Source organism: Cynocephalus volans, chromosome 1 (assembly GCF_027409185.1).
Source record: "Cynocephalus volans isolate mCynVol1 chromosome 1, mCynVol1.pri, whole genome shotgun sequence".
NCBI lineage: Eukaryota > Metazoa > Chordata > Mammalia > Dermoptera > Cynocephalidae > Cynocephalus > Cynocephalus volans.
In genome coordinates, this window is record NC_084460.1 from 150,504,441 (window position 1) to 150,520,514 (window position 16,074).

General features: G+C 35.3%; 1 protein-coding gene across 1 annotated transcript; it reads right to left on the reverse strand.

Annotated features, from left to right (window-relative positions):
• Positions 1-9,749: 9,749 nt before the first annotated feature.
• Positions 9,750-12,023, reverse strand: CSNKA2IP (casein kinase 2 subunit alpha' interacting protein). The gene has a single exon (XM_063076968.1). The coding sequence runs from the start codon at positions 12,021-12,023 to the stop codon at positions 9,750-9,752; it is 2,274 nt and encodes a 757-aa protein (XP_062933038.1).
• Positions 12,024-16,074: the final 4,051 nt, after the last annotated feature.

Genomic DNA, 16,074 nt, shown 5'->3' on the forward strand with positions numbered 1-16,074 from the left:
TGCCCCGAAAAAGAGGGCAGCAGAGCTTGTGGAGCTGAAGGATTCATCCAATGAAATAAAAAACACAACAGAAAGCTTAACCAGAAGGCTAGAACAAGCAGAAGAGAGAATTTCTGACCTTGATGATGGGTTGTTTGAAATAACAAGGTGTACAAAAAAAAAAAGAAAAAGGAATTTAAAAACTTGAAAGAAATCTAAGAGAGATAACAGACAATCTTAAGTGTTCAAGTATCTGAATCATGGGTATTCCAGAGGTAGAAGAAAAAGGAAATGGAATTGAAAACATATTAAAGGAAATAAGAGCAGAAAACTTCCCTATAGGGAGAGATACAGATCTTCAGATTTAAGAAGCACAAAGATCCCCCAACATATTCAACCCCAAAAGGTCCTTTCCAAGACATATTATAGTTAAATTGGCAAAACTCAAAGAGAGAATATTAAAAGCTGCAAGAGAGAAGCATTAAGTCACCTATAAGTGAACCCCTGTCAGACTAACATCAGACTTTTCATCAGGAACCCTAAAAGCCAGAAGAGAATGGGATGACATATTCAAAATACTAAAAGACAAAAATTGCATGCCAAGAATACTTTAACCAGCAATGCTATCCTTCCAAAAAGAAGGACAAGTAGTACATTTCCTAGACAAGCAAAAACTGCAGGAGTTCACTAACACAAGACCAGCCTTACAAGAAATTCTCAAGGGAGTACTGGGTCTGGTACCTGAAAAACAACCATCACTACCATGAATACTCAAGAAAGAACAAAACCCACCAGTAAAGTAGATGTTAACAAAAAAGGGAGAAAAAAAGTTTATCTACTATTCCAAGAAACTAACAAATGAAGAAGACAAATAGTAAATCTGAAGGAAAGGAACAAAAGATATTTAAAACATCCAAATAAAAATCAATGTAAGAACAGGAGTAAATCAATACCTTTCAATAATAACTCTTAATGTAAAAGAATTGAATTCCCCACTCAAAAGACACAGACTGACTGACTTACTGTATTAAAAAGATGGACCAAACATTATGCTGCCTTCAAAAGACTCACCTCACCTGTACAGACACACATAGACTAAAAGGATGGAAAAAGATATACCATGCAAATAGAAATGAAAATGAGCTGCAGTAGATATTCTTATATCACATGAAATAGACTTTAAAGAAAAACCATAAAGAGAGCTAAAGAAGGACACTATATAATGATCAAAGGATCTATCCATCAAGAAGACATAACAGTCATAAATATATTCACACCCAATGTTGGAGCAGCCAGATTTATAAAGCAAACACTATTAGATCTAAAGAATGAGATAGACACTAATATCATAACAGCGGGAGACCTGAACACCACACTCTCAACATTGGACAGATCATCTAGGCAAAAAATCAATAAAGAAACATAAGATCTAAACAACACTTTATACCAACTAGACTTGGCAGATATCTACAGAAAACTTCAACCAACAACCTCAAAATATTCATTCTTCTCATCAGCACATGAACATTCTCCAGGATAGACTACAAGTTAGGGCACAAAGCAAGTCTCAACAAATTCAAAAGAATTGGAATTATTCCATGTATTTTTTCAGACCACAATGGATTAAAATTAGAAATCAATAACAAACAAAACTATGGAAACTATACAAACACATGGAAATTAAACAACATTCTGCTTAATGATACATGGGTCTAAGGAGAAATTAAACAGGAAATCAAAAGATTTATTGAAACTAATGAAAATAATGACACATCATACCAAAACCTACAGGATACTGCAAAAGAAGTACTAAGGGGAAAATTTATCACATTAAATGCTTACTTCAGTAGAATAGAACGATGGCAGGTAAACAACTTAACACTTCACTTTAAAGAATTAGAAAAACAAAAACAATCCAAACCCAATGTTATTAGAAGGAAAGAAATAATTAAGATCAGAGCAGAACTAAATGAAATAGAAACCCAAAAAGTGATGCAACTGATCAATGAAACAAAAAGTTGGTTTTTTGAAAAGATAAATAAAACTGACAAACCATTAGCAAGGCTAAGTCAAACAAGAAGAGAGAAGACACTAATAACAAAAATTAGAAATGAAAAGGGTGATATTACAACTGACACCTCAGAAACACAAAGAATCATTAGAGACTACTACAGACAACAATATACTGACAAAATTGAAAATCTGGAGGAAATGGATAAATTTTTGTACACACACAAACTACCAAGACTGAGCCAAGAAAACATAGAAAATCTGAACTGACCAATAGCTATCAAAGAGATTGAAGCTGTTATCAGCAGTCTCCCAACAAAGAAAAACCCAGGACCTGAGATGGCTTCACTGCAGAATTGTACCAGACCTTTAAAGAATTAATACTGATTCTCTACAAACTATTCCAAAAAGTTGAAATACTGCCCATTCTCTCAAATTCATTCTGTGAGGCAAACATCACCCTGACACCAAAACTAGACAAATATAAAACAAAAAAAGAAAACTACAAGCCAATATCTTTGCTGAATATAGATGCAAAAATCCCCAATTAAATACTAGCTAATAGAATACAGCAACACATACATAAAATTGCACACCATGATCAAGTGGGAGTCATCCCAGGGATGCAAGGTTGATTCAACATATGTAAATCAAAAAATGTGATATACCACATCAATAAAATTGAAGACAAAAACCATATGATCATCTCTGTAGATGCTAAAAAAGCATTTGACAAAATTCAACATTCATGATAAAGACTCTCTATAAATTGGGTATAGAAGGAATATATCTGAACACACTTAAAGCCATATATGACAAACCCACTGCCAATACCATACTGAATGGGGAAAAATTGAAAGCTTTCCCCTTAAGAACAGGAACAAGACAAGGATGCCCACTCTTGCCACTTCTATTCAACATAGTGTTGGAAGTACTAGCCAGAACAATCAGGGAAGATAAGGAAATAAAGGGCATTCAGATGAAAAAGATCAAATCAAACTGTCCCTGTTTGCAGATGATATAATCCTATATACAGAACAGCCTAAAGACTCTACAAAAAAACTCTTAGAATTAACAAATAATTTCAGCAAAGTTGCAGGATACAAAACCAACATGCAAAAATTAGTAGCATTTCTATACTCCAACAGTGAATGTACAGAAAAATAAATCAAGAAAGATAGCTCATTTACAATAGTACCACAAAAATAAAATACTTAGGAATAAAGTTAACCAAGGATGTGGAAAATCTCTGTGATGAGAACTATAAACCAGTGTTGAGAGAAGACACAAGAATATGGAAAGATACCCCATGCTCTCAGATTGGAAGAATTAGCATTGTAAAAATGTCCCAAAATGATCTATGTATTCAACACAATCCCCATCAAAATTTCAATGACATTTTTCTCAGAATTAGAAAGAACAATCCTAACATTCATATGGAAAAACGAAAGACCACAAATAGCCATAGCACTCCTGAGCAAAAAAATAAAGCTGGATGCATAACACTACCTGACTTTAAACTATACTACAAAGTTATAGTAACCAAAACAGTATGGTACTGGCATAAAAATGGACACACAGACCAAAGGAACAGAATAGAGAATCCAGAAATCAACCCTTGCACCTACAGCTATCTGATCTTGACAAAGCCACCAGGACTACACACTGGAGAAGACACTGCCTCTTCAGTAAATGATGCTGGGGAAATAGGATATTCATATGTAGGAGATTGAAACTAGAACCATACATCTCATCATGTTGTTTTGCCTCCCATGGACTTGTCACCCCTTTTCCCCTGGATCATGGAACCACCAAAGATTACTCAAAGCCCTTCTCTTCTGAGCAGTGAGAAGCCCCAAAGGGGGTTAATCTCCTAGAACCCTCAATAGAGAGACATTCCTTCTATTTGGGAAATTAACCACAAATTGAGGCTCTCTTCCCACATTTATTCTCCAGATGAGGAATTTACAGGAAGAGAACATAAGTAGGGTTATAGGTTAACAATATAGGCTGGTAACATTCAGTAAAACAAGCAAGGTGATGTTCCATAATGCAGTTTTCAAGAAGTTAAGTTGATTCATCAACAAAAGCTTGATCTTAGCAAACATTCTCTCTCCTTATAGCAATTTCCCAGTATCTTTACATATCAATCAGTAACCTGTCTGTCCTTTAGCCAGCAACCTTGCTGTTTTACAATTCTTTATCTTACAACAGAGACTATAGCCTGGAGAAAATTTCCTGTCTTTTGCAAGGTCAACATTTTATGTGTACTTTTAAGAAGTTAAACTAAACCTAAAACTATAACAAACTAGAACCTGTGAAATATATTTGCTTTATAAATGTAAGTATACTCCACATCACCATATAACAAAATCAACTCAAAATGGATTAAAGAATTACATAAATGTCCTGAAACAATAAAACTCCTTAAAGAAAACATAGGGGAAACACTCCAAGAAGTAGGATTGGGTACAGATTCTATGAATATGACCCCAAAAGCACAGCAACCAAAGGAAAAATAAAACAAAATGGGACTATATCAAACGAAAAAGCTTCTGCACAGCAGAAGAAACAATTAATAGTGTGAAAAGACAACCAAAAGAGTGCAAGAAAATGTTTTCCAAATATATTTCTGACAAAGGATTAATAACCAAAATATACAAGGAACTCAAACAACCTAAGAGCAAAAAGACAACCAACCCAATTTTAAAATGGGCAAAGGAGCTGAATAAGCATTTCTCAAAGAAAGATATAGGAATGGCGAACAGACACATGAAAAAATGCTCAACATCACTCAACATTCAGGAAATGCAAATCAAAACCACTTTGAGATACCATCTCACTCCAGTTAGGATGGCTAATATCCAAAAGGCTAGGAATGACAAATGCTGGTGAGGATGCAGAGAAAAAGGAATTACACTGTTGGTGGGACTGCAAAATGCTGCAGTCTTTATGGAAAATGATATGGAGGTTCTTCCCGCAGTTACAGATAGATCTACCATATGACCCAGCTATTCCACTGCTGGGTATATACTTAAAGGAATGGACATCATCATGTCGAAGGGATACGTGTACTCCCATGTTTATGGTAGCTCTATTTACAATAGCCAAAAGTTGGAACCCACCAAAATACCCAAAATCGGATAAGTGGATAAGGAAAACGTGGTATATTTACACAATGGAATACTACACTTTGCTATAAAAAAAAAATTGAAATACTACATTTGCAGCAACATGGATGGACTTAGAGAAAATTATATTAAGTGTAATAAGCCAGGCACAGAAAGAGAAATACCGCATGTTCTCACTTATTTGTGGGAGCTAAAAATAAATAAGTAAATATACAAATGAATGGGGGAGAAAAAGAAGACACAATAATCACAATTCCTTGAACTTGTTAAGACAATTGAACAGATATGCTGTTGATAATGGGGAAGGAGTAGAGGTGGGAAGAAAGAGAAGAATTGGTAAAGGAAGATGAAAATTAACTACATTTTATATTGACAAATTAAAATTTAAAAACCCACACATTTCAAAGTATTAAATACATTATGATAAAATATATACAAAGGGTTAAAATATGCAAAAGAATAGACCATTATGGCTCCATAAAGATTTAGTAAATTTCCTAAAATAGACAAATATGATTCACAGTAAATTCACAACAATGGTGAATACTTCTGGGCAGTGTCAGGTAGAATGGAGATCTGGTGTATTCAGTACTTGTATCAATAATGATTTATTCTTTTAACACATAAAGTAGGTGTAACCAAAGGAGATTTGCTAAAGCTGGGTGGTCCTCTAAAGACATTCACCAACGTGTTGTCTGTCTTTCTCTACAGGTTTGAAATTCTTCATAATTTAAAATAAACAAATACACCAATAAGTAAAATAATGTTGGAAGAAGTCCAGCATTTAACATTAAAGTAGAGAATGTAGAACTTTCTAAAAATTTTAAAAGACTTTAAAACAATGCAAATATATTTATTCTATAGCAAATGTGTATCGCATAAAACTATATATTCTCTGTTAACTTGTAAAGCCATAGATGATATTAATAGGTGGAAAGGAGCAGAACAGAAAAACTGAGGGCTAGATACTTCATCTAAAATAGAGGAGACAAAAGATGTTTTTAATTGTTGATTTTAAAGAAATTCATTCATCAGAGATTTGAAAATTTAGAAAAAGAAAAACATTGTTCATATTCTAAACACTCCATTATAACTATCCCCCAGTATTAACCACTTTTATTCAACATTTTGATGTACACTTTCAGTCATTCCATCTTTCTCATATACATGAAACAAATTTTACACAAATACACGCACACACATGCTTACATACATAATTTCAATGTTTTACAAGGTAGAATTATACATAAACTGCACACAATCTGTCTTGTGATTTAATGTATTTTCACTTAAAATAAATCGTAAATGATATATACTCTCATCTCTTCTCTGCTATCTCTCATCTAAAAGTACCTGTTTGAAACTTAGATACAATAGTTTAACTATCTTCTCTTTATTTCACTCTCTTCTTCCAACACATATTGAAGGTCACGATTCACGCCCAATCATTCTCACAAGGTATTTTCCTAAAGCAAATAGTTCTATTTCTAAGATAAATGTTGGTGCAATATTAAAAATAATTTTTCATCAGAAAAAAAATCACATGTATGGATTAAAGGGTATTTAAATACTTTTCTATAACTGAACATCTAAATTATTTACCCATTTCTCATTATTATAAACAAATCACAATGATTACTTGTATATAACTCTACATAGTCTAAATAATTTCTTTAAAATAAATTCCGAGGAGGTCCATAAAAAAATGTTTATGTATATTATTAATGCTTCAATACTATTGTCAAATTGTCATCCAGATATGTCACGCCACTTTACATCAACTGGTACAATCAAATGTGACAAGTCATAGGATCTAGTTTCTACCTCCCAACTGCTATGTAGTCTGTTCTCATGTCCAGTCCCCTCCACTTAAGGCAAAAAGCATTAATTAGGTGCTACTGATCTTTTTCTATTACTTTCAAACAATGTCTTCCTTCAAGTGCAGTGAATTGTGAGTTCTTCTACCCTTCCTTAAATATTGTCTCATCTGTAAAAGACGTGGCAGAAATGTTTTGATCTTTCTGGTACTGACACATGTTGTTTCCTATTTTGGAATTCCATTGGTATCTCAACAGAAGCTGGAAGAGCGAGAGAGTTGAATATACGTTACTTACATAGATATTTTTCCCTATAAATTCCACCCAGTTTTATTTATAAATTAATACATTAGAAAATACAGGTTAAAGAATTCTTTTGAAAAAGTCTTGAAAGTAGACACTGTTAGAATTAAGAACAAGATAACTTCTAATACAATAAAGAAGTTAAAAGCAATTAAATCATAGTTCAAAAAATAAAGTGAAAAGATCTTACAATGAAGCATACAGTTTAGAAAAGAAGCTAAAAGATGGAAAATTAAACATGTAATTTGCATCAATAAATAAAAATCAGTTGAATTCCTCGGTTTAATACAACAAATATTTGTTGAGTACTTAGTATGTTCCAAACAACACTAGGTCTTTAGGAGTTAGTGAGGAACAAGACAGACACAGGACCTCTGCTCATAAAATTTAATCTAGTAGAGAAGATATTAAACAAGGAATTACAGAAGTGATGTGTTTCACCAGAAGAGAATTTCACAATGCATAGAGCACATGTCAAGGGCTTTCTAAAGAGTTTGCAGAAGGCTTTGAACACATTATCACATCAGTTCTTCCTAATCATACCTGATCCACTGTACATCAGCCAACATCATATTTAATACTGAAATACTTGAAACACTTTTAACTTAATAACACAAGGATGATTGCTGTCATCAGTAATATTTATATAAGTTCTCACCAAGACAAAAGGTACAAAAGAACAATTCAATATTAACCATATGGGAAAGTTACAGACTAATGTAATATTACTTATTTCAGAGAATTTAAAAAGGTGAAGAGCTTCCTTAGCATTAACTCAGTATTGACATATATTTTAGGGCATTTACTCCATTCCAAGAACTAGGTTAAAAAAAAAAAAAAAACGGATACAATTTTGAACAGGAGTTTTCAGTCTAGTGAGTGAAGACAGATTTCTTATCTGACAGATAAGAAATGGTTGCAATATAATGTGGTTAAGAGCAGTACAGAGTCAACACAGAGTTTTATGGTAAGAGGAAGGTCAACCAGCCCCTTTTTAGGTGGATCGGGAAAAGGGTTTGCAAAAGGTGTCAGGTCAAAGCAGAGCTCCATAGGATAACAATGGATAGATGAAGAGATCTTTCTAGACAGCAGAATTGTTTATTTGAAATCTAGAACGTAGGAAAGACCTTGGCACATTCTATGCATTGTAAAGAAATCAGTGTAGCTGAAGCATCCAGTAGGAGACTGGAGAAGAATTAGAAGTCAGTTCTGAAAAGTTATCATAGTTGGATCACAAAAGGAATTTGGACTTTCCACAGAACACAATGGACAATAACTAAAGGATTATAAGCAGTGATATTATCAAATTTATATCTCAGAAGTGTATTCAAAAGTCAAAGTGCATGTTTACGAGTTATTGCCATAATCCAGGTGGCAAATAAATGTGACCACATCTATGATAGCAGCAGTGGGGATGGAGAAAAAGGCTGGCTTCTAGAGAAAATAAGGCCCTGGAATTCACAGACTTGGAGAGAGGCAGGCAACAAGAAAATCAAACATGATGACACTGTGGTGGGTGGGAGTGCATCTGCAGAAACAGGGAACACGGGGGGCAAAAGACTGTAGGTGTAAAGAAGTAAACTGTATTCTGGCTTGGCCATGTTGAGTCTGAGATGCCTGTACCATATTCCAACTGGAAATGTCCAGAATGCAGTCTGATGATCAGAAAAGATATGGGGTGGAGAAGCAAGATTGTAAATCATTAGGGTATGTAAAAGATACTAATTCTAACGCCCTTGGGATAGAGATGATCACTTAGGATGAGGAAGTAAGGCAACTCTCTTTTCTTCCCACTACCAGTAGATGTAGTGGAACAAAAACATTTTTTAAACAATTCTTGTTAACCAATTTAGGTTGTATATATAGAAGTGATGGAGAAGTGACTTCAGAGCCTATAATTAAAATATTGGCACTGTCAGCATAAAGTAGGGTTATGTGTACTGGTTATTCTCTCATCATATTTGTTAACTAAGGTTAAATAAATCATTGAATCTCAAAGTGTGGGATATTGACACAGAAGAAATTTCCCTAGAAATACACACCTGAAGAGATGTCTCTCTGTATTTTCTCACTTGTTAAACATGATCTGAACTTCCTTTAAAAATGGGAAAACAGATTAGCATAAGCTGATTTGAGGGTACTCTCATTATCATGTCTTACAAGGAAGGAGGATAAGAGCTTGATACTGTTCAGGACAAGACAAATGAGGTATTCCTAGTGTATGGTCAACTATGATAAATTCACTCAACAGTAGTTAGATAGTGGCTACTATAAGCCAGACATTCAGTCAAAAGCATAAGGTTTGGTTTTCAGCTTCTAGGAGATCATAGTTTATTATTTATCTAGAAAATAGACTTAAGAGTAATAGGTTCCCTTAAATAGGAGCTTCATCCACTAAAATATCATAACACTTACTTATTACTAAGACTATTAATAAGCATGATAGGAAGTCAAACGTTAATCTCATAGAACTAAGAGATCAATGTTTTCAAAGAGACAAAAAGTTCATTTAATCGGGATTTCTAACTTTGATACTTTGGAAAAATTTGGACAATACGCTTGGTCCCTTTGCCCAATTTACTATGTTGCTATTCTTCTCCAGCTTTGTTTTGGAAGATGGTGACTGACTTTGATTTGGTTTTCCAGGAAGTGGCTGGTGATCTTTACTATGTAAAAACTCAAGCCAGGAGACCCCTGGAGGCAACCGGTGGTAACTAATTGCCTCAGCGAATGCACAACCTGAAAGCGTAGATGTGGCAGAATCTTTGCAAGGAGAGGGTAGGGAGGGCGAGATGGAAGGAGAGAAGGAGACGGCAGATGAAGAAGAGGCAGCAAAAGTGGCAGAGACAGCAGAGGCGTCAAAAGAGCAGGAGGAGGAGGAAGAGGAGGAAGAGGAGGAAGAGGATGGGAGCAGAGATTGTAGCTGAGAACTACTGTCTTTAACATAAAGCAGCCAGTCAATAGCATGGGGCTGTTGGCTTATAACTTTCTTTTCAGGGGCTACTGTCAACCATTCTTTCTGCATATTAAGTCTCTGGTTGATACTAGATTCAGATGTGGAGAAAATCTGTGTTACCTTCTCCATTCCTTCAAGGTTGTCTTCAGAGACATCATCAGGCTGATTTTCTTTCATGGGGGATGAGAGACAAGATAAGGAAGAAGTCTCTGGTAGAGAAAGGATCAGAGATAATTTCACCTTTATTTTCCCCTCAGAACTGGCCTCAGGTGTTGGTATAACAAATAGTGTTGCGCAGCGAGGATCTTTCTTTCCTGTAAGATGGCTACACTGAGAATTTACGCAGGAAGCACAAGCTAAACACACCGCATAATTTGATGAAAGGCGGGGGCCAGGATGAGGATTTGGCCTTCCCCTCATCCTTCGAAAGAGAATCTGTCTACAGAGATCCCTCTGGATCCTCGTCTTGGAGATAGAGCTGACAATTTTATTTACAACATCGTCAGGGACAGTTCCACCTCTAACAACGCAAGGCTGACCGCAATCTAAAACCCATGGAATTTCTTTTTTTGATTCTGTCATTGCACAAAAATCAAAGCTGTTTTTACTCTGGAGTCTGGAACCGAATGTTGGAGCAGCTGTGTTCCTAATGTACTGTTTGAAGCTTGACAATGATTCACCTGAGACCTTTGGTTTGAAATGGGGTGACAGTAAACCTGTGGCTCTACATTTGTCATTTGAGGTGGTATTCTGCAACTTAGAGTGACAAACTGGTGAGCTGAGGGTCTGAAAATTATGATCAAGTGGAAGCACTGTCTGAGATGTGGGCTGGAACAATGGTAAACTCTGAGATTGGTGGACATAATGTGGCAAAGGTGATTTTCTTGCTTTTGAGTTGGACAATGGTAAACTCAGAACACAGGGTTTAGAGCTCAATACAGGTGTTTTCTGAGGTCTGGAGTCAGGTAATGGTGATCTCAGAGCCATTTGATCAGGCTCCAAAGAAGGTGATTTTCTTGGGAAGTAATTTGTTTGAGATGTGGTGTTGAGTGATGGTGAACTCAAAGATCTTTGACTGTGCTCCAGTAAAGATGTACAAAGGCAGTCCAAAGAAGATGTTTTCTGAGCCCTGGATTGAAGCAATGTTGAGCTAAAGGCTCTTCGGTTGGGTCCCAAAGACGATGATGTCCAGATGGTGTTTAGAGAAGGTGTTCCTTGACATTGGGGGGAAGATAATGATGAGCTTGAGACTCTTCTATTAGACTTCAGTGAAGGTGATGTCCAGCAAAAGTCTAGGCTTGAAGATGTAGACTGAGGTTCGGGGAGGAGTAATCGTGAGCTCAGGGCTGTTTGACTAGGCTTCAGTGATGATGATGTCTTGTTGAGGTCGGGTGAAGATGTTTTCTGAATTTTGGGGTGGGATGAAGGTGAGCTCAGGGCTCTCTGAGTGGACCACAATGAACTTCTCCAATGGAGGTTTTGAGATGGCTTTGTGAAGTTTTGTGAGGTTTTGTGAGGTTTTGTGAGGTTTTGTGAAGGTTTGCAGTGGGATAATGGTGAATTCAGAGCTCTGTCATAGAAACTCTGTGAAGTTGTGTCCCGAGACTTGGGAGAAGACAATATTGAGCAGCTCTGGACCTTCCTGTTAGAGCTTAATGGAGGTACTGCAGGGTGATTCCTATGGGATTGCATGTTGACCATAGGCTGGTTATTGAGTTGATTTAGTTTTTCCCCACTGTACTGATGTGTTAATAAATTGCTTGTGGCCAGGTGGTAAGAGTGGTCTAACGGCACAATGCGTTGACCATAATATGTTAATGGCACCATGTTGTGCTGTGGGAGAGGTCTTTTTAAAAGTAGTTGGCTGGTGGGGATGTATTAATAACTGTTAGAGTCTTTCAGCTGGATTCCATGGACAACAGATACTTTCAAATTAATACTCTTTGGTAATTTCTAACTTCTATTGTGCAACTTCTCTTAATTCTTAAATATTATAGAATGTCTCAAAATTGAGGTATAGATGAGGTAGGGAAAAAATCATCAGCATTTGAGATTATCCTATGTCTTCTCTTTTGTTTCCTAAAGTTTTTTCCTCTTGAGGAAATAATGCCTGTTAACAAAACAGTGAAGAGAGTTCAGAAGAAGTCCCAGTAGGAATATTAATTTTCTTAAACAATTTGTTGTAGTGAGTAGAGCACAGACTTTTTGTCAAATCCCAGCCACCATGTATATCCTAGCCACTTCATATATCACTATGTATATCTTTGGAACTTAACTTTCTGAATCCCAGCTGTCCATCCGTAAAATCGGTAAACATAATATCTAATTTATTGTGCTAAACACTAAATAAAATAATCAAGCAATGCTCAAGATATTATAGGTGCTCAATAAAATGTAGTTGCTATCACTGGTACTCTTAATAATTACATTCATAAAAAAATCTGTGATAAGCTTGCTGCATGAAAAAAGAGAATCTTAGAGAAAGGTAAAACAGAAGTTCAGAAATGTTGGTTTTCAATTTAGATTCAGTTATTCTCATTATCACACTTTTTCTTACTTCGAAAAATCTATAATTCTAGCTGAAAGTCTGTTGCATATTTTCAGTCTTGTTCTTATTTGTCCCTGTTGCAGCTTTGAAATTGTTGACTACATCCTTTAAAAATTACCATTTTATTGATGTCTGTGATCTTTTGATATGTATATGTCCATCTTCACCTACAGTTCCTAGTTGTTCTAATGTTCCCCCATCATTCTGTCTTGGAGTTGATCATAAAGAAATTATCTATCCTATCTTATCTGATTGTAGGTTATAAGATTCCCACCCCATACCATACTGGGAGGAATGCTGCACAGAAAGCCCAAGAAAAACCAGAACAGACAGGTCTTGCTGGGTTTCCCCATCCAGTCTACTAGCATTAGATCATACCCTTTTTATTCAATCACATTTCTACATGATTGTCCATACTTCAGTCATGCTTATGTACTGAAGCTTCCATAAAAATCCATGAGTACAGGGTTTGGAAGCTTCCAGATAGCTGAATACATGGAAGTTCCCGGAGGATTGCATGCTTGAGGCAAGCACTGAAGTTCCACACCCCTTCCCTCATACCTCACCTTATGTATCCCTTCATCTGTACACTTTGTAAGTTCCTCTGTATGTTTCCCTGAGTTCTGTGAGCTGCTCTAGCAAACCAAACAAACCTAAGGAGGGGGTTATGAGAATTTTGATTTATATGTGGTTGGCCAGATGTTCCAGAGGTCTAGACTTGCAACTGGCACCTGAAGCAGGGGTCAGGCTTGGAGACTGAGACTTCACCCTGTGGGATCTGAAACTACCTCTAGGTAGAAAGTGTCAAAATTAAATTGAAGGTTCCCAGCTGGTTTCTGCTAGAAAATTGCTTGCTTGACGTATGGGTAAAAGCCCCACATTTGGTCACAGAAGTCAGTTTTCTATGTTGATGCTTGTGCTGTGAGAGCAAAGAAAAGCAAACGTCTTATGTTTTGTTTTCCCCACACATTGTCCATTATTTCTCTCTACTCTCATCCTCTACACTCATTCTCTTATTTCTCTCCCGGACTTCATTGGATTCTTTTGCTCTTACCTCAGTGTAGTTGTCAGAGTTCTATCACTGGTTCTCTTCTCTTGACATTTTATTTCTAAATAATCACATCAGTTACGTTTAGCATTTAAAAATAAACTATAGAAGTTTCATAAAAAGACAGAACCTTATAGCCAGCCAAAAGTAATGCAAGCATCTGTCACTCAAGGAAGACAGATATGCTGCTTCTTACAGGCAATACATAGTGTGAGATGACACACTATTTTATTTTTTAAGGTCAAGGGTTTTTATTCCAGGTTACAAAGCTAAGATACATGATACTATTTAAAAAAAAAATCTGAGTGTGATTACAACAGATTTTGGGATCAGTCAATTAAGTCTTTGGCCGAATAAGGACTGCCAGAACTTGGTTTCATGATTCTCCCTATGCTTCTACAACCTACCAACCCAATTTCTGATGGACAAATTTATTCCTTACATATGCCAAGTTATCCAATTTATTTATTAGCAATTCTATTATTGCTAAAAGTTTTTTTCCTTTATGTCAAGGTGGCTTTTCATGTGTTTACTCTCACTCTATTTGCATTTATTTCAAAATAAATCTTATTAGTATCTTAATTCACTTGTTTGAGTCATTCCTGTGGAATTCTCAAAGTACCCACAATATTAGTTACACATCAATAATTTCCTAATCTTTTGTCTCTAATCCTGGTTTTTTCTTGTATTTTCAATTAATCATCAGACTTCTCCATCCCAAAATCAAAGACAATCAAACCTAAAACAATCAAAACTCAATAAAGTTATTTCCTTTTCTAGAGAAGTCTCTTTTCTTTTCTTTTTTTAACCTTCTGTCTCAGTTCTTCACACTTAAATCTAAGTCAGAATATTTGAAATTATCCTGGACATTGTCACCCTCCAAAGCCAACTAGACACCAAGACCTGTGGATTTTCCTCTTCCAAAAATTAACTCACAATTTTCTATCCAATCCCACTATTTCTATTTATACTATAGGCACATCTCATCTAGTCTAATGTATTATTACAGTGACTTCTGTATATTTTCCCCCATGACCCCACTCCCTCTCTCTCTCCATTCTCCCCTATCAGACATCGAAGAGTAAAATCCTGCTGGCGAGACATCACTGCCGCTCACTCAAGAATTTCCCTTGCTTTGCATATGCCTGCATGAGTAATAAACACAGAAGTTTTTGTGACTGCTGGATTTGGTGTGGTGTGATTTGACATCCATTATCTTAAAGAGGGGGAAGAATGCACATCCCACAATATATAACATGACATCCTAACAAGATTCTAAATGGTAATATAGAGTAACTTCATGATTTGGGGACACGCAAAAATTTCTTAAACAGAGTATAAAAATTAGTAACTGTTAAAACTTGATAAATTAAAATAAAGGACTTCAATCATCAAAAGATATTATATTTATAAAAAGCTTAGGCAAATCACAGAATGTGAAAAAATGTTTACAATACATATGTCTGACAAAAAACTCATATTTATCTATGCATGTTACTAAGAAAAAAAGAAAAAATGCAGTTTAAAAGGTGGGCAAAACATGTGACAACCACTTCACAATTGAGGATATACAAATGGCTAACACGTATAGTTTTTTAAAAAGCTTCATCTCATTAGAAATCAGTGAAGAGTATATTAAAACCACAGGGAGATATTACTACACATTATCAGAATGTGACTAACATAAAATGAAAACTGAAAAAGCCAAGAATTGGTGAGGATATAGATTAAACAGAACTCTCATACATTGCTGGTGGAAATGTAAATCAGTACAAACACTTTGGAAAATTCTTTAGCTTTATCCATTAAATTAGAAATGTATATATAAGTAAATAAATACACAGGCAGACATATAGATACAATTCTACTCCTGGGTACATTCCAACAGACATGCAATGCATGAATATTTGCACTAAAATACATATACTAAAATGCTCATTGGAGTATCATTAGTAATAGTTCCAAACTGTGATTCACTGTCAATCAATAGCAGAATATATAAACTAAATTGTAATATATTCATTTGTTAGAATACAAAACAATAAAAATGAACAGAAAATGTAACACCATGAAATTACATGGATGAATCTCACATACAAAATGTTGAGTAAAAAGAATCATACACACAAAATATATTTTCTAATTTTATGTTTGAAAGTACAAAATTTGGTCATACTGAATATGATGTTAAATAATCAGGATACTAATACACTTTAAGAGGTAGAGATTAGAAGCAAACACAAAGGAGCTTCTGGAATGGTGGTAAATGTTCTGTTTCCTGA

What these genes read in the sequence shown, in the direction of transcription:
- CSNKA2IP (XM_063076968.1), bottom strand. Translation starts at nt 12,023, where the DNA reads ATGGTGCCATTAACATATTATGGTCAACGCATTGTGCCGTTAGACCAC.